Source organism: Rhinatrema bivittatum, chromosome 2, assembly GCF_901001135.1.
Source record: "Rhinatrema bivittatum chromosome 2, aRhiBiv1.1, whole genome shotgun sequence".
NCBI classification, from domain to species: Eukaryota; Metazoa; Chordata; class Amphibia; order Gymnophiona; family Rhinatrematidae; genus Rhinatrema; species Rhinatrema bivittatum.
The window spans coordinates 268058035-268077985 of NC_042616.1; the positions used below are offsets into that span (position 1 = coordinate 268058035).

Below are 19951 nucleotides of genomic sequence, written 5' to 3' on the forward strand. Positions count from 1 at the left end.
TACTAGATTAGAAACTGGGACTAAAATAGGAGACTTCATAATCCAGCGAGTTTATAAACAGAAGGTATTTCAGAACGGTTTTGATGAAGTTAACAATTCTTAATGGTGTCCAATAAATCTCCAGCAGCACCAAATCTGGGCAGCCTGATGGCTGAAGCCACAGTGCAGATTCTCAAGAGGACAGGGAGTCCACTGTGGCTGGAGAGGCTGGCGTGTGCCGTGGAGGTCTTGTGTTTTCCACCACAGAGCAGGAGGGGTGGAGGGAGAGAGAGAGAGAGGTGAGGGAAGAATATTGCTGCTATGGAAGCAGCCTGCATTGGCTCAGCGGAGCGGTGCGGAGGATGCAGCGAGGGTAGCCTGCATCGCCTGGGACATGCCCCCTGGGAGGGAGGGAGGAAGGGCAGGGGGGGGGGGGGGGAAGTGCAGCAGCGACTGCCAAGAGGAGAAAATGGATGTAGAAATGAAATGGCAAGACATTCCCTCTCCCAATACAGTTTTATCCCACCCTACTGATCATTATCAGTAGCAAGCGAATTAACATACTGCTTTTCAGTGTGAGGTGTTCTCACAGTCCTAAAGAATTTTAAGTGTGTACGTAATTTTGTGACATTTTCTTCTAGTAAAGGTATAATATCAGGAATCTAGAACACTATTACCCACAGACACTAATTCCAATATTTTTGTTTTAATGAGGTCAAATGAAGAAATATCAGAATGCCCTAAAATATTAAATAATCTTACACACTCCAAGACAGGATGAAAGCATCCCATTAGGAACAGTATGAACAAAAATCATTTTAGAATTAAATAGGCATATTCAGTTTTAATAAGTACATCAGAGTCCTTTCAGTCCTTATTAAACCTAACATTTCCACTTAGAGTTGGAGGGATAAAGGTTGTCAAATTCAATTGATCTTGTTCTTCACTTCTTGTACCACATTTTCTGAAGCTGTTCACATAAGTTTCCAGCATGTTTAACACCAGCACGAAAAGAAACTAGTATATCATAATTTACATAAAACATAGGTAAGTAGTTGATATTTTAAATTCTATTAACCCTCACTGCCTGTCATGAATAGAAAACCATTAATACTGTTTGGGAACATTCAGACCCCATATATCAACATTCATCCTTTTGGACACCAACCCAAACACTCTATAAATAGTATGTGGAAAAAACATGATTTTGTTAACTGTAAACATTCTGAAGCTAATTTTCAGTGCTCCTGCATACAGCTACAATTTGCATGTACAAAGTACACAGACTTTAGAAAGAATTTTCAAAGCAGACCTATTCGCATTTCACTCTCCAAATTCCCGGGTGTGCATGGAATCAGTGTCAACATACCCACAATTTATACCTGCTCCCGAGCAGCTGCGAATGTGTGCATGTAGATTTCTGCACATACTTTTGAAAATCGAAAGCACATGTGTAAATGGTGGCCCCAGAAGCATCTTTTTTGTAGTGCACATAAAAGAATATGCATAAGTCAGTCTGAGTTGTACTTTTGTGCAGACTGAACCCTTACTGATTTTTAAAACACTACTTACACGCATTATTTAGATTTAAAAAAAAAACAAACTTATTTCCCATGAAAACACATTTTTATTTATTTTTTAATAAAAACTTATGAAAAAATGTTTTTCCACAGGAAAAACAATCATTTTTTCCAGTGACTCAGGCAGAACAGTATTCAGTAATAACTAAACATATGAACATTAATTTTTTCACTCAGCACGGTCAGAATGTAGCTTTATGGTAGTTCTGTACGTCTCTATTCACACAAACTTTTTGCAATCCTTATCTCATCTTCACTATTTGCTATCTGCTGCTCTGCAGCTTTTTTCCCTCAGCACGTGCATTGGTTTGATACTGGGATTTTGTAGTTCAGTGCATCAATGCAGTTTTGATTAGCCTAGTCAGATTATCAATATTTTGTAGTGTTCATGTGATCAATCCATGAATCAACTGATCTACCAGCTGAGTAACGAACAGGAACCATCTTTCCCAGCAGGATGATTTCTCATCCAAACAACAAAGCTGGCAACTGCACCAGCATCAATCAAAATGAAAAACATTGTCATTGTCCATCTGCTTATTTTCTATTTGCATATATATACTAAATGGTGCAGGTTGTCCACTCTACCTGTAGTTTTGTTAAAATCCATAATGGTAAGTGGTATTCTCTTCTCTCCAACTACTGTCATGCCATAATGCATTGTTGATAACATTACTGCTTTAGACTTCCTGGGTACATATGAAACTAAGGTGAGATCCCTAAGCAGAAGCAAAGATGGATGAGAATTTCTCTCTTTTGAGAAACAGACTGCATTTGGAAGTTGACCTTGTTTCTCCCAGCTATGGTTGATCACTTAGGAACTAGGCTTAATGATAATCATAGCCCCGTATTGGCCATGCCACGTCTGGTTTCCCATACTTCTCGACCTCTTGGTCCAGGAACCCATTCACCTGGGCACAGCGCCCAACCTCATAACACAGAATCACGGCAAATTACGCCACCCAGGTGAATGGGTTCCTGGACCAAGAGGTCGAGAAGTATGGGAAACCAGACGTGGCATGGCCAATATGGGGCTATGAGTATCATTAAGCCTAGTTCCTGTTGCAGCTTCACGAGAGTCTTGCTGTGTTCAGGGGCGGGCGAAACATCCATGGTTGGTGCTCTTCGGCCCCTGTGTAGGGAGCAGAAGCGTTCCACTTTGTGGTTCTGTTCAGACGTAAAGAGGTCGATGGTCGGCTGACCCCATCGGTGGAAGATTCTGCTTGCAACAGAGGGATTCAGAGACCACTCGTGGGGCTGGAAACTTCGGCTGAGGCGGTCCGCTACTGCATTCTGTGTGTCTGCCAGATAAGTGGCTTGTAGTTGTATTGAGTGTGACAAGGCCCAGGCCCAAATCTGCCCCGCCTCTTGGCAGAGTAGATAAGAGCCCATGCCACCTGTTTGATCAGGTACCACATTGCTACTTGGTTGTCTGTTTGAATCAAGACTACCTTGTTGGATAGGCAGTCCCTGAATGCTTAAAGGGCGTATCACATCACCCAAAGCTCCAGGAAGTTGATCTGACAGATCGCTTCGGTTTTTGTCCAAGTCCCTTGGGTTTGAAGGCCTTCAACATGGGCTTCCCAACCTAGGTTTGAGGCGTCTGTGGATGAGGTCATCTGAAGAGCTGGTTGCTGGAAGGGTAGACCTGTTTGTAAGTTGGCCTTGTGCGTCCACCAAGTAAGGGACAAACAATGTTTGACTGGTTATGTGGACAAGGGACGTAAGCAGCTGAGTGGCTTGATGCCACTGAGACTTTAAAGTCCATTGTATCAGTCTCATGGCTAAGCGTGCCATTGGGATGGCATGGACTGTTGATGCCTTGTGGCGAAACAACTTGAGTAGTTGGCGAGCCGAGGCTGTTTTTTGACTGCGGACAGAGCTGGCGAGGTTGGACAGCATGGTTGTTGGGTAAGAACCCTTTGGCTACTGTGGTGTCTAGGTCTGCTCCTATAAAGGAGAGTTGGTGAGACGATGACAAGTGGGATTTCGGGTAGTTGATCAGAAATCCCAGTGAGTGTAGGAGCTGTATAGTGAGACAGAGGGAGTCGAGGGCCCCTTGTCTGGACTGGCTTCTTATGAGCCAGTCATCTAGATATGGAAAGACATGTACGCCCTTGTGGCGTAAATGTGCAGCCACTACTGCCAGGCAGTTCGTGAACACTCGGGGTGCTGAGGCAAGGCCGAATGGCAGTACTCTGTATTGATAATGCCTGTGACCCACCACGAATCGCAGGTTCTTGCGAGGAGGAGGGAAGATTGCAATATGGGCATATGCGTCCTGAAGTCCAGAGAACAGAGTCAATCCCTTTGATGTAGCAGAGGGAGCATGGTGCTCAGGGACACCACCCTGAACTGTTCCTTGCAAAGAATGTGTTTAAGGTACAGAGGTCCAGAATAGGCGGAGGCCGCTGGTCTTTTTTGGAATTAGGAAATACCTGGAGTAGAATCCTTTCCCATGCTGGGTCAAGGGAACCGGTTCTATGGCCCTGACATACAGAAGGGTTGAGAGTTCTGACTCAATAAGTGTTGTGTAATCGTTCTGGCTCCACACTTGACTGGGTGGGATGACTGGGAGTACAGCTGAAAGATTTAGATGGCAGCCGTGGGTTATGATGGACAGTACCCACTGGTCCGTGGTAATTGGGTGCCAATTTGTTGCATAGTGGCAAAGGCGGCTTCCCACTGGGATCAAGGGGAGATGGCTGCTGCTCTCTGGAAAGGAGTCAAAATCCAGTCGCAGGACCAGCTTGTGGAGCTGGCTGTGCTTTAGGTGTCCTCACTTGGCGTGCATGTTCTCTCTGAAGGGCCCGAGGTGGTCGAGTACGGGATGCAGGAGGATAATACCTATGTGGTCTAATAAAATTGTTCCTGGTGTCCCTGCATATAGCCCTGCGGGTTATGGAGGGTGCATTTGAGGAGTCCTAATGCATTCAGTGCCTTTTGATCCTTTCCAGGAGGAGCAGAGGAGTGTGGACGGGATCTTTTAGCCTTCTTTTGGGCTGATTCAACCACTACAGAATGGTGGAGTAGCTCTTTTGAAAGCCTGAGCTTGTTGAACCAGGTACATAGCATCTATCTTTCTGTTGACTGGAGGTATAGTACCTGGGTCCCGCAAGAGGTCAAGCAGTACAACATATTACACAACAATCAACATGGCTTCAGAAAAGCACACAGCACAGAATCACTACTCATTTCAGCATTCGATACAATTAGAAGAGGGTTTGACTCTAACACAAACCTTATCCTGATTGACATATCTGCAGCTTTCGATACTCTAAACCATAGCATACTACTCTCCAGCTTGGTTTCAGAAAGGAATTATCAAAACAGCGCTACAAGGTTTACCAACATTCATTTTGAATAGACCTCAGAGAATAACAATGGGAACATCAAATCGGAATAGTACACCACCAAAACAGGTGTACCTCAAGGCTCATCACTTTCAGCATTGCTCTTCAATATATATCTTTTGCCTTTATGCCGCCCTCTTTAGATGGTTTGAACCTAAACTTTAAAATATACGCAGATGACATACAATTCATAATTCCTTTTTCTGATTCTTGGGTCAAAACCTTTCTACTTCAAATTTACTTCGACAATAAAAACCTGGTTATCACACAACAGATTAAAATTAAATGCAGCTAAAACTGAATTAATTTATCTATCTACAGTACCAGATTCAAATCACCAACCTCTGCAAACATTCATATTTGAAGGACAACATATGTCCATAAAACATCATGCAAAAAATCTAGGCATGATCATAGATTCAAGATTATCAATGTCTAATCACATCTCTGAAACAGTTAAAAAATCATTTTTTAAGATACACATGCTCAAAAAACTCAAACCTTTATTATCATCCGATTTCCATACAGTCACACAAGCACTGATCCTAACAAATTTAGATCATTGCAATGCACTTTATCTAGGAATACCATTATCCACAATACACCCTTTACAACTTGTCCAGAACGCAACAGCAAGAATGCTCTTTAATCTACCAAGAAAAGAACACATAACTCCCACTCTTACAATATTTGCACTGGCCTCCCTGTAACTCATTGCATCACATACAAAATTCTGTCCATCATTCATAATCTTCTCTACAACCCTGACTCAGTATGGCTCTGCTCTCTGCTGCGCATATATAAGCCGTCAAGACAGCTCCGTTCTATGGATAAATGTCTGTTAGAAATTCCATCAGTTAAAATTGTCAGTTTAGCTCTAATATGAAAAAGGGACTTCTCTGTAGCAGGCCCGATATTGTGGAACACTCTTCCTGAACAAATCCAACTGATATCAAACCACAAAGAGTTAAAAAAACGCTGAAAACTTATCTGTTTTAACAATGCTTATAGAATACAATAATATCAGTATATATATTTATGAATATAAGATTACCAGAGTTTAAATTTTAATGTATGTATGTATTTTATTTCATTTATTAATGTCTTTGCGTTAATCTCATTTTGATTTAATTTATGTTTGTATTTTGTAAACCGCCTAGACGGAACATATAAATGCCTTATTGTGCGGTATATAAAAAACTTTCAAATAAATAAATAATGAAATCATGTACTGGTATCACCATTACCTCTTTTGGGAGCATCTACAAATTGTAAGACCCTCCAGCATCTTGTGGCGAGCATCTTCCTCACGTCACCAATGAAAATGGGATAGTTTCAGACATCTCCTTGACAAAGCTGACAAAGGAGAGGTCTTCAGGAGGACTGACACCTTTCTTCCGGGGGTGAAGGCTCTGAAAGCAATTTCCGAGGATGAAGAATGGTCCGAGGATGCAAATCTCCTATGGATCATAGGGAGTTTCTTCCTCACCTGCTGGTAATTCTGAGGGAGGAAGGATACCAGAGACTAGAGGGCGAGAAGGCATCGATGAATGCGGCATTGGCATCGAAGGAGTCGATGCCAGCTTTGAGGGCACTGAAGTGGATGAGGTATGCTTAGGCACAGATAGTCCCGATGGCCCTGGAACGGGCTCCAGCATCGGTGGATCCCATGCAGGGATTGGGCCTTCATCCTCCAAGGAACCTGGTATGGAAATCGGGACCTGGGAAGGCATCGATGGTCACCTCTGGATACCCTCATCGAGGGCACTGATGAGGGTATCCAGGCGCTCGAGGAGCGGCGCGAACATCGAGGGTGCCGGTTTCAGCGCCAGTATGGAGGTCAGCACCAGTGGTGACAAAGCCCTGGAGGGCATTGAGCACTGCCTCTTGGACCAGTTTGTCCAATTCCTCCCTGAAGGCTGGCATTGATAGCATTGCGCCTGGGGTAGGATGCAGGCTAGGCGTTACTGGACGCTCCACAGCGATCTATGGAGGGTCGGTATCCAGCACCGATATCGGTGGGGACGCTTTAGGGTCCCGGGTCCAGAGGAGTATTGGAGACTCCTCTCCCAGGCCCTCTTCGGAGGCAGCTCAGTAGGAATCGATGCCACTGTGGTATCGGTGCCGGCACCAGGCAGGGACGCACATCAGTGCTGGTGACTATGTTTTCCTCAGTGCTCAGTCCGGTCCTTCTCCAGCACTGAGGACGATGACGCCGATATCTTCGAGGGTGTCTGTAATGGATGGTCATCCGCTCCGTGATGTTCCTGGCGAGGCGTCTCAGAGGTCAATGGACCCTCTCCGGTTGGAGCCACTTGAGCTGGAGTCGATGGAGCAGAGCGTTTTGACGCAAACAACTTCTCCATCTTGTCCAGTCAAGCGCGCCGGCCTTTGGGGGTCATTTGTGTGCAACTGGGGCATCAACGGACGTCGTGCAAGGGGTCTAAGCACAAAATGCAAACATTATGCAGGTCCGTTATGGACATGGTCCTCGGACACTTGTGGCATTTCCTAAACTCAGTCCCCATGCCGAAAAAAATGGTGGGTGTGCGGTCGGTGACCTTTGGACACCAAGAGGTAAGCCACTGGGAACAGACTGCAAAGTACGGGAAAAACACTTACCGAGCATTGGAGGGAACGGAGCATGATGGAGGACCCCGCTGAGGGATTTTTTAAGAAGTTAAACTTCAAATATTTCCGTGAGGAAAGTTGTGAGAAATTTCTCACAGAGCTCCTAATCCGCGAGGCAACTGCTGCGCAGAAAAAAAGAGACTGAAGGGGGAACCCCTAGTGGCCACAGGGTTAGTGGCATGCTGGACATGCTCAGTGTGCCAGTCAAAGTTCTAGAAACTTTGACAAAAGTATTCCGTGACAGAGCTCCATCTGATGATGTCACCTACATGTGAGGACTACCATCCTGCTTATCCTGGGAGAACACGCATTGCTCCCTGGAAGATAGTCTGGATCATCCTTACTGGAACAAACTTCCATTTATGAATCACTGCTATCATCTGTGAAAAAAACAATCTGCTCATTTCTTCAGGCATGCACCTTTACTTTCTTGACTCACTGAACTGTACAAAAAAACATAATAGCACAATGAAACATAAGAACAAACACCACCACCCTTCCCCCTAAAAAAATAAAAATGAAAAACTCAAGGCATGGCACAGCTTTGCTAAGCCAGAAATAGGACAGGGTTCCAATTTAACCCTTGAAAGTGCAGACAACAACATTTGCCCCTTCAAAAGCAAACAGAAGTAGACCTCTATCATATCCCCCCTCAGCTGTCTCTTCTCCAAGCTGAACTGCCCTAACCTCTTTAGCCTTTCCTAATAGGGGAGCTGTCCATCCCCTTTATCATTTTGGTCACCCTTCTCTGTACTTTCTCCAGTGCAACAATATCTTTTTGAGATGCAGAGACCAGAACTCCACACAGTATTCAAGGTGCGGTCTCACCATGGAGCGATACAGAGGAATTATGACATTCACCAGTTTATTCTCTATTCCTTTCCTAATAATTCCTAACATTCTGTTTGTTTTTTTGACTGCCACAGCACACTGAACAGACGATTTCAATGTATTATCCACTATGATGCCTAGAGCTCATTCCTGGATGGTAAGTCCTAAGATGGAACCTAACATCGTGTAACCACAGCAAAGGTTATTTTTCCCTATATGTATCACCTTGTATTTGTCCACATTAAATTTCATCTGCCATTTGGACACCCAGTCTTCCAGCCTCACAAGGTCCTCCTGTAATTTATCACAATCCGCTTGAGATTTAACTTCTCTGCATAATTTTGTGTCATCTGCAAATTTAAGCACCTCACTCGTCGTGTCTCTTTCCAGATCATTTATAAATATATTAAAAAGCACTGGTCCTAGTACAGATCCCTGAGGCACTCCACTGTTTACCTTTTTTTCTCGCTGTGAAAACAGACCATTTAATCCTACTCTCTATTTCCTGACTTTTAACCAGTTTGTAATCCACAAAATGATATCACCTCCTATCCCATGACTTTTTAGTTTTCTTAGAAGCCTCTCATGAGGGACTTTGTCAAACGCCTTCTGAAAATCTACCAGTTCACCTTTGTCCACATGTTTATTCAACCCTTCATAAATATGTAGATTTGTGAGGCAAGACTTCTCTTAATAAATCCATGCTGGCTGTGTCCCATTAAACCACATCTAAATAAATGTTCTGTGATTTTATTCTTTATAATAGTGTCCATGATTTTTCCCAGCACTTAAGTCAGACTCACCAGTCTATAGTTTCCCGGATCTCCCCTGGAGCCCTTTTTAAATATTGGGGTTACACTCTCCACTCCACTCTCCAGTTTTTAGGTACAATGGACCATTTTAATGATAGGTTACAAAATTTTACTAATAGGTCTGAAATTTCATTTTTGAGTTTTTTTCAGAACCCTGGGGTGTATTATGAGTTTTTGCCTCTGTGGCCAACTTCCTTTCAAATTCTCTCTTAGCCTGTCTTATCAATGCCTTATATTAACTTGCCAATGCTTTTGCTATATCCTATTTTCCTCTGGTGGATCCTTCTAATTTCTGAATGAAGATCTTTTGGCTAGGGATGTGCATTTGTTTGCAACGAAATAGGGAAGAGAGACGATATTCTCTATTTCGTTGCATTTCAGGGGGGTGACGAAAGGGCACATGAAAAAAAAAAACCAAAAAAAAACAACCCAAACCCATCCAACCCTTCAAATTTAATTAATAGCAAATCTACACCCCTTCCCCCCCCAACACTTACTGAAAGTCCCTGCTGGTCCAGCGGGGTCCCGGGAGCAATCTCCCCCTCTCGGGCCGTCGGCTGCCACTAATCAAAATAGCGCCGATGGCTCTTTGCCTTTATCATGTAACAAGGGCTATCGGTGCCATTGGTCGGCCCCGTCACATGGTAGGAGCAATGGATGGACCCTATCAGTTTTTCAAGTGCAGAGGCCAAACCATTTGTGGTAATTAACTGAAACTTGGTGGTGTTGTGTATTTATTTATTTAAAAATATTCTATACCGTCTATACAAACGAAGTTTGACCATAACGGTTTACAAAAATTAGATAAAAACAAAACAAAACAAGCAAAGTAAAGTGAAAGGAGGAAAAAAAATACAATATATCTTTATAAACCCTAATCCTTTAAACGTAACTATACTATTTTTACAAAAACAGGTAAAAAGCAAGAAAAGATAAAGAAGGATATCCTAGAGAGTATGTCTCTAGTAACCAGGACCTAAAAGATGGATAATTAGTTGTCAGTATTAGTAGATAACATATAACTTACTGGGGTTGTATATTCAAACTATCAAGGTCTCCAAAGGCTATCTTGAATAAAGAGGTTTTTAACACTGCCTTCTTGAGTTCTTATGGCTGGTATTTGCCTTAAAGTGTTAGGAAGTGATTCCACAGCAAGGGTCCTGCCACCGAAAAGGCTCTTTTTCTGGTTATTTCAATCTCGCCAATCTAACTGTAGGAACATCAAGCAGATATTTATTAGCGGATCTAAGATGTCTAGCAGGTTTTGTATAGCCGTAATGAGGTACAGAGCCAAGTTGAGTCTGGGGTCCTGTATTAAGGAATGAATTAGTGTACTGGGAGTCAGTGGCAAATATCTATAAGGACACATTTTAGAAACAAAACTGAATTTATTCATCTTTTAGGCCTCTGTGGAGTCTGAATGTAGTCCATAACTTGTGGTTAGGGGGGAGCTAAAGTCCCAGTAATTATGAAACAGTTGTTCTGGCTTGTATATTAGAAGAGAAAAATATATATTTTTTTGTAAGATTTCCTTGCATTATTTTCTTTATTCAGTTAAGCCTAGAAAATAAAGTCTACGCCACTTTCCCTGTTCTCCAGTTTATTGCTTCATTGTACTAATTGAACTTTCATACTTTTTAACTGAAGTGGAAGATCATCAATAAATCAATAAAAAAGCAGGCATGAATGAAGGTTTGCTTGAACTGAAATATTTGAATACTGTGCTACATAGAAGTGATAAATAAATAATATTCACATTAAAGTTTATTTTAAGACATTTATGAATCGCTCTTCCCAATTAAGAATCGCTCAAAAGCGATGTACATCAATATCATAATACACATCAGCTAAAAAAACCCTAAAACAAAGCAAAAATCTACACACAATTTAAATATTTAAATATATAATACATATTATGTGTTCCTTTACAGAATAACTTTCAAACTATACACGGTGGCAGATGTGCATATAACTGCGTGTAAATTTACGACAGTATTTATAACTCACGCATATCATATACCTGCATATTATAAATATGCATATTTTTACCCCAGAACATATGCGTGTACGTGTGCTTATGTGCAAAAGCATGCATTCCAATGCATTGAATGCACGTTACCTGGTAATTTTAAATATATGCGCCTATATTTTATGCATGAAAAAGTAGGACTTACTTGCGTAAAACTCAATTTACACGCAAGTCGGTATATTTTAAAACATGCGCACATAATTGAAATTAACCAGTTTACCAAATATTCTACCAGTTTGCCCAGTCCTTCTCTAGGTCCTCGAGACCTTCCTGGTTCTTCAGTCTGAACTCTCTCAAGTTCACCCAGACCTCCCACCCAGCCAATGCTACAAAATAAATAAGTCTGATATCAATTTCATAAGATAATTAGAAGATATAAAATTATGTGAGTACATTATCAAATATATACATGTCTTTTAAAATAGCAACTTACACGCATAACTGTTGGCCACGCCCTGGAACACTCCTAGACTGCCCCTTTTTTACATGCATATGTGTGTGTGTGAAACAAAGTATGCACACACTTTTGACTTTTATAAGATAGCAATTACGCACATTTAGGCTACATACACATGTATATGCTAAGTTTTACATGCATAACTCTTTGAAAATTACCTCTACTATGTGGACAGAAGTGCATTAATAAAATTTTGTAAGCTACCATCATCTAACGTTTATAGGCATTAAAGGTTTTGATTATTCAAAAGTTAAAGTAACTATATATAGTGTCATATAAACGTAATCTTTATAGAACCAGAATCTTGCAGTAAATACAGCACCAGTTTATAAGATTTTGAAACAGTACTATATTTAGGAAACATTTAATGTTTTTATAGGCTGCAAGTGTCAACTGACATTAAAGCATTTGCATAATATAATTGGCACCATAAAATGGGAGCTAGAAGTGCTAGAAAACCCATTCCTCAATTCTACCCAGAGCTGACTCTTCTTCCAGCCTGTCTCAGTAGCATGCATTGCTGATTTTTAGGTATGTTTGGAATAAATGTGATTTAGATCACGAGTACTCCTCAATTAAGGTCTTGTTATAGTTGGCTCTCTGAGGCTAGCTTGCTTCATATCAGTACCATTACAATTTTTGCCACTTAATAGTTCAGAGTAAATGACAGCAGAAAAAGAACAAATTGACCCATTCAGTCTGTCCAATTGTTTGGGTAAGCATGCAACACCCATATGAAACCCAACCCCCTGCACCCCATATCTTTAACTTGATCCTTTAACCCTTTTCCTACGTCTACTCTCATCAGCCTCAAATATACCCAGAATCTGTTAATGTACTAGCTTTCATCAACTCCACTGGTGGGAGGGCCATTTCAGGTCATGGATGGTTTTCTGGGGAGTTTTAAGCCTGCTGGTATCAACCTTGTTATTTGTAAGGGCTCAAGATTACCCTCTGAGTTGTTTAACTGGCAGATAACTTCAATCCATAAGAAAAAGCATTTAGTAAATATGAACTCTTCCCCCTTGCCAATTATAGCATTCATTCCAAGGCTCTAAAACTCAAAGAATTGAAACTTTTCTCTCTACTGAGTAACATTATTAAACATGTTATAAAAGACATACAGTCATAATAATTTCTAAGATTTATTAAACAAAAACATTTTGAGTTGCAGTAATGCAAGAGAGAGGATCATATTAAAAAAAAATAATTATTTGAAAGAAAGCTGCAACCCTCCTGTTCGTTAAAGCATAGGCAATTTTCTTAAAAAAAACTTTAAACATAAGATTTAGGCTCCTGTATCCTTCCCATTTAAAAAGAAGGCTAGCAGCCAGCAGACCAGAGTGCCTCTGAAGAAGAAATGGCAATTCCCTCCTATCATCCTGTTGGGTATGGAGGGCACTCAAAACATGGATGTTCCAACAAGTTTTTGACAGTTAATTCTGGTGCTGTTTTATATTGTTGTAGATCCTGTGGTAATGTGTGTGACATACATTTATGATTTGATGTTTTACATGTGCCTACAATATGATTTTATGAATGTTTTTAGTGTAAACCGCTTGGTTAAAACTTTTTTTTTTCCTGTTTTATAGAGCGATATATAAAGACTAATAAATAATAAAAATAATCATGCCTAGTGACTGAATGTGGTGTCTGTCTCAGCAAGGCAAACAGAAAACTGTTCCCTGAAGCCGTCACCTAGTGCCATGATTGTTTTAGGGTTGGAGGAGAAGAGACAGTGATTCAGTTCAGCTCTATAAATATGCCGTACAGCTGGTTCAGTAATTAAAGCATCAGTGCCTCCGGAGTTTAAGGCAAAAGTTGATTTTGCTGGAATTAAGAGGTTATTATGGGGGACATGGGAAATGGATAGTATAATAGACAAGTGATCATTACAGACCATAAAAAAAATTCTATTCTTGAATATGAATGATGTGGAGAGGAGTAAAGTGATAATCAGTGGGATGTTGTAAATGCTAAACCTAGGTCAGAAATCATATGATGCAAGACCACCCAGGATCTTATCTGGCGAACTCTACAAAATCATTTTCTAACCAAAATATCATCTAATAGAAGATTAAAATCATCCCCAAACAATTACCAGAAGAGCACCTACTGCAGAAATACAAAAAAAGAAAAGAGGTTTCCACATTAAGGACATAAATATTGACTAATATATCAGCATGGTCAAGAACAATGTGCAATTTTATCCATTTACCTTCATTATCAGAGTGCTGGCACACCACATGGGCATCTAAAGTTTTCCTACAAAGAATCTCTATGCCATTTCTTTTATGGATTGCTAGAGAGAATGCTTTCACAACTCAGCCCAAATATAACAATTTTAGGGATTCCTTTTGAGACAAATGAGTCTACTGTAAAAATAAATAAATAAACAAATAAATAAAAAAAAACCTGGCTATTTGAGCAAGCATTCCAATTATGATAACATACCTCTACACCGTCACACAAGCCATCATTCTAAATCAAGACTATCCAATCATGCTACCCTTACAATTTTGGTAACCCTTCTCTACATCAGCTTACCCAAAGTTTTATGTCTCTCATATTAAATATATGCACCTAATAATATAATCATGCGTTTTTCCCCCTTTTTATGTTCCAAGTTTTTCCCCATGTATTCTGATCTAAGTTTTATGCCCTGTTCTATGTAATTTGCATTCTCACATGCCTGTTTTTCAGTTACAATGTAAACCGAGATGATATGTAAAATTTTACATGAATCCCGGTATAAAAAAATGTTAAATAAATAAATAAAATCTCTCTGCATTAGTCCTTTTACAATAAAGTAATACCTTCTTCCACTTTTTGAGGTTAATGCCCTTGACATTGAGGGACAGAACCTTCAAATTAAAACCTATGCTAATAATTGAAAAAGTAGGAGACAAAGTGAATGCATCATACACATAGTAAAAGAAAATCCAATATCGCACCTACAGCATATGAAACTGAAGACAGAAGAAAAAACCTGGCAACCATTGAATTCTATAACAGCCATGGATAGCAATATCAAAAAACAGTAACCCCCAAACCAGAAATATACCCAACCCTGATAGGCCATAAACCAGACCTGCAGCCCAGAGAGCATCCAAAGAGAAAGAAAGCACCAAGAGAACTCAACAAGATACATGATCCCCTACCCATCATAATAATGTTAAAAAAATAAAATAAAAAAGGAAGCATTCTTATAACCTTAGATGGGCACAACAAAATTTATAAACGTGATTAAAGAGAAAAAAAACATAATAGGTATTCCCAGGATTTACAATCATCATTGGAGATTCCATGCGCTTACAAACGAAAAAGGAAATACTTCTAAGTTAGATCAATGCAAAAAAGGAGGAGAAAGAAAACAAAATTATATATTCCATAGAAGTAAAAGAAATGCCTAGCGAGGTAGCAGTAACAGCAGCACAACTTCCTCTCCAGAAGGCCTACAGTGAGCAATGTAAAAAATGAACAAATTTTATGCATTGAAACAGAGAACAAAAACAAAAACACCACAACACAGCACTAGCAATCGCTCCAAAACAGAGTGGATCTCCAAGCAGAAGATCTATAGTGTACAGGTAGTAAGCAAACTAGAATTACTTAAAAAAAAAAAAAACACCAACAAATAAATAAATGCAGTTATGATAAGTTATGTCAATTCAGAGAAACCAGCTAAAAGCATAGCAAAAGTCAGTACGTTGCTATAGTGATGATATCATAAGCATCCAAGCAGAAAAAAAACTACAGAGGGGCTACAGGGGAGTAAAAAAAATAATCATTAAGAAAATAAACATAAGTCATTTGACATCTACCTCTGCCCCCTGCAGCTCGATGTAGAATTGTAAATTTTCTGGATCATAAGAACATAGAACCTACGATTTGCTACACTGGGTCAGACTAAAAGGTCCATCGAGCCCAGTTCTTGTTTCCAATAGTGGCCAATCCAGGTCACAAGTACCTGGCATGATCCCAAAAGGTCATAGAAGTCCATGCTACATATCCCAGGGATAAGCAGTGGATTCTGCAACTTCACTATAATAATGGTTTATGGACTTTCCCTTCAGGAACTTGTCAAACATTTTAAAATACTGCTACACTAACAGCTTTTCAGCACATCCTCTAGCAACTAATTCCAGAGCTTAATTATGCAATGAGTAAAACATATGTTTCTCTTATTAGTTTTAAATGCATCACTAGTAACTTCATTGTGTCCCCTATTCTTTGAACTTTTTGAAAGAGTAAACAACTCTCGTTCCACTCCACTCACTATTTTATAAGCTGTATCATATCTCCCTCAGCCATTTCTTGTCCAAACTGAAGAGTCCTTAACCTCTTTAGCCTTTCCTCATAGGGGAATCGTTCCATCCCCTTTATCATTTTGGTCACCCTTCTCTGTACCTTTCTAATTCTAACGTCTTTTTTGAGATGTGGTGACCAGAACTGCACACATTACTCAAGATGAGGTTTGCACCATGGAGCGATAGAGAGGCATTATGATAGTCTCTGTTTTATTCTCCATTCCTTTCCTAATAATCCCTAGCAGTCTACTTGCTTTCTTGGCTGTTGCTGCATACTAAGGCAGAAGATGTCTTATTATCAATGATGAAGCCTAAATCCTTTCCTGAATGGTGACTCCTAATGTGGAACCTTGCATTGTATAGCTATAATTTAGGTTACTCTTTCCTATGTGTATCACTTGATACTTGTCCACATTAAATTTCATTTGCCATCTGCATTCCCAATCTCCCAGTTTTACAAAATCCTCTTCAATTTCTCACAATCCTCTTGTGATTTAAAACAACTTTGAATAATTTAATTTCATCAGAAACCTGATCATCTCACTCGTTACTCCCATTTCCACATTTATTAATATGACCAGTGGTCCCAGAACAGATCCCTGGAACATTCCATTATTCACCTTTCTCCATTGAGAAAATTTACCATTTAGCCCTACTCTCTGTGTTCTATCCTTAACCAGTTCTCAGTCCACAATAGGACACTGCCTCCTACCCATGACTTTTTAATTTCTTAAAAAGTCTCTCATGAGGGACCTTGTCAAATGCTTTCTGGAAATCCAGATAACCACAATCAATTGGCTCACCTTTATCCACATGTTTATTTATGCCCTCAAAAAAATGAAGCAGACCGATTAGGCAAGACTTCACTTGGACTAAATCCATGCTGGCTTTGTCCCATTAAATTATGCCTATCTACATGGTCAACAATTTTGTTCTTTACCATTTCAAATGCCTGCACGTATCTCTCAGGAGTTGAACTACAAATGGCCTGGGAAGCTTATTATTGGAAACTTGCTGTGTTGGACAGCAATGCGCCTGCTTGATTTCAAAAGGGATGATAATGCAGAGGTCCAAAAGCTCCGTAAGAAAGGTCTGCAGAAAATCCTCTCCATGATTCCCAGAATACATAAGTTGCTTTGTCGACGTAACATAATAATGAGAGCAGATAAAGACCAAATGGTCCATCCTGTCTGCCCAGCAAGACAATTAAGGTTGTAACTGCTGATCTGTGCAGGTTACTCCCATACCTTCTGCTAAGGCTAGTAACAAAAGGTTACCCCCCATGCACCCTTTTTCCATCCTCTGGCATCTTGGAATTCGCACTGTTTATCCCATGCTCTTTTGAATTTATTTACTGTTTTTGTCCTCATCACCTCTTCCAGTGTGGCATTCCAAGCATCTACCATCCTCTCCATGAAGAAATTGGTTGGTTCTGAGACACTCCCCCTTGGAGTATCATTTCATGACTCCTAGTTCTACAGTTTCCTCTCCAGCAGAAAAGGTTTGAAGTTCGTGATTCATTAAAACCTTTCAGGTATCTGAAAGGACTGTATCATTTCTCTCCTGCACCTCCTCTCTTCCAGGGTATACATATTCAGATCCTTCAGCCTCTCCACATAAGTCTTCTGATATAGTTTCCACACCATTTTAATCGCCTTTTCTGGACCTCCTCTATCCTATATCTATCCTTTTTGAGATATGGGCTCCAGAACTGAACATAGTATGCCAGATGAGGCCTCACCAAGGACCTGTACAAGAGTATTACCTCCTCTTTTTTCTTGCTAGTTATATATCTCTCTATGCAGCTCAAAATCCTTCTAGCTTTAGCCACTGCCTTGTCACACTGCTTCACTGCCTTCAGATCACCAGACACTTACCTCAAGGTCCCTCTCCTGGTCTGTGCACATTATTTTTTCACCCCCTGCCGATTGCATACAGCTCTTTTGGATTACTGCACCCAGATACATGACTCTGCACTTCTTGGCACTGAATCCCAACTATTAAATCTTCAACCTTTCTTAAATCACTTTTCATTCTCTCTGCTCCTTCAGGTGTGTCCACTCTGTTGCAGATCTTATCATCTTATCTTCCATTCCTTCCAACTCCGATTATTCATATCTTTCAGCGATTTCTTCAACATTACAATTCTCTTGCATTGCTGCTACTGCTCAGAAAGTTGCTGAGAGTGCACGTCCATTTTTCTGTCTTCATGACTGCCAGTCTCTCTTTCACAACAGAAAGCAGCACCTTAAAATCTGATACTTCAAGACAAATCATGGATATGGATTCCATGTTAGTTTTCATCATATCTTTGATCTGACAGAGTTCAGACATTATTAGTTGTATGGAGATATCAAAATTCTTCTGGACAGCCATCTTAAAGGATGACATAGGCTCATGTTTTGAAGGTTTAACTCTGCTTGCCTCTATAACAGGAACTTCAATCCTTCACTGTTTAGGAGTAGCAATTGCAGGTAACCTCAGAACAACAAAATACATGAAAAAAAATCAGTTTTTCGATGCAGGAGACAGGATTCTATGTTGTGTTTCTGAAACAAAACTCTCAGGCTGCCATCTTGGATGGATGCTCTCTAGCACCTCCTCAGCAAACATGTTTGGCATAGCATGTTTGTGGAGCTTCATATGAGGATTACTATGTAAACTGGAAAGCCTGGGAACTCTGCAGAAATTGCAGCATGGTCATGGCCATGCTTTCTTTTTTTTCTTTTCCCCTTCCCCTCCTTAGGGGGCTGGAGGAGCATCTCCTTCAAGGTGTACCCTCACTCACCATCACTCATTGGCTGGCAGGGGCCACACAATAGCAGCATCTGCCTAACTCTCCCTCCCTCAGCCTGATCGTACTGCCTACATGACACACCCAGGTGCCACTGACCCCCAATGGACAAGGGGGTTCTGAACCAGATTCTTCCATGCTGCAGTGTTGAGTCATGGGACTGACTGGTCACATATTAACATTTAATAAATATTTTAATGCTTCGCCACCCAAATCAGCCGCATACAATTAAGGGATATACAGAAACATCACTGAATTATTCTCCTTGAGTAATTCATCAACCTGGGAATAACACTAGAAATATTCACAATTAAAAGATGAAATTGATATTACAACTGAGACTGTACTTGTAGACCATCGTTTGAATGCTCCTAGCCTTGGTTTCTAAACATCAAAGAACAGTTTGCGCAGGCTGTTTCATTTACTTTTTTTTTACCTTGTTGAAATCTTCAGATGTTGCCCTCATTTCCTTCCATGTCTTGTTCAACAGCTGGATACAGATGCAGAAGAATTCCTCAAAAGATCTATCATGAGTGAAGAACATGGGGTGGAAATCGTTGCAAGTTTCACTGGCTGCAAATAAGAGGTAAGGGGAAAAAAAGAATAAATACCAAATATAGACTTGTACACCACATGGCAGAGCATATTGGTCCTCCTAATTAAACATGCACAATAAGGAACATGAATCAAAATTGTTTAAAGAAGATTTTAAGCAAAATCATAAGAGACTGGCAACTGTAGTACAAATGGGGGTCTTGGCATTAAAAATGTATGATTATAATATATATATATATATATATATATATACATACACATAACTATCTTGATATTTTAATTTTTTTTAATGAAAACCATGCCCTATTTTATGTATTCAATGAAATAAACCTCGTTCCCAACCCTGTCCTAGCCAGTCGTGTTTTCAGGATATCCACGAATATGCATGAGAGAAAATTTGCATGTTATGGAGGCAGTGCATGCAAATTTTCTCTCATGCATATTCATCGTGGATATCCTGAAAACCCAAATGGCTGGGGGTCCCCAGGACAGGGTTAGGAACTATTGCATTCGTTCATTTTTTAAATAATTAGTCACACAAAATCAGTAGTGCCCTGGGGCTGTACCCTACATATGGTCACATTACTGAAGCAATTGGACAATGCAGTTGCCCTGGGTGG

General features: G+C 40.3%; 1 protein-coding gene across 5 annotated transcripts in view; it reads right to left on the reverse strand.

Moving 5' to 3' along the window:
* The window catches only part of ELMO1 (engulfment and cell motility 1), an 805215-nt gene that overhangs the window by 254381 nt on the left and 530883 nt on the right, over nucleotides 1-19951 (reverse strand). For all 5 annotated transcript variants that reach the window (XM_029589504.1, XM_029589501.1, XM_029589503.1 and 2 more), the window contains one exon: nucleotides 19213-19349. In XM_029589504.1, coding sequence (XP_029445364.1) covers nucleotides 19213-19349 — 137 coding nt within the window. The remainder of the gene's footprint in view (nucleotides 1-19212; nucleotides 19350-19951) is intronic.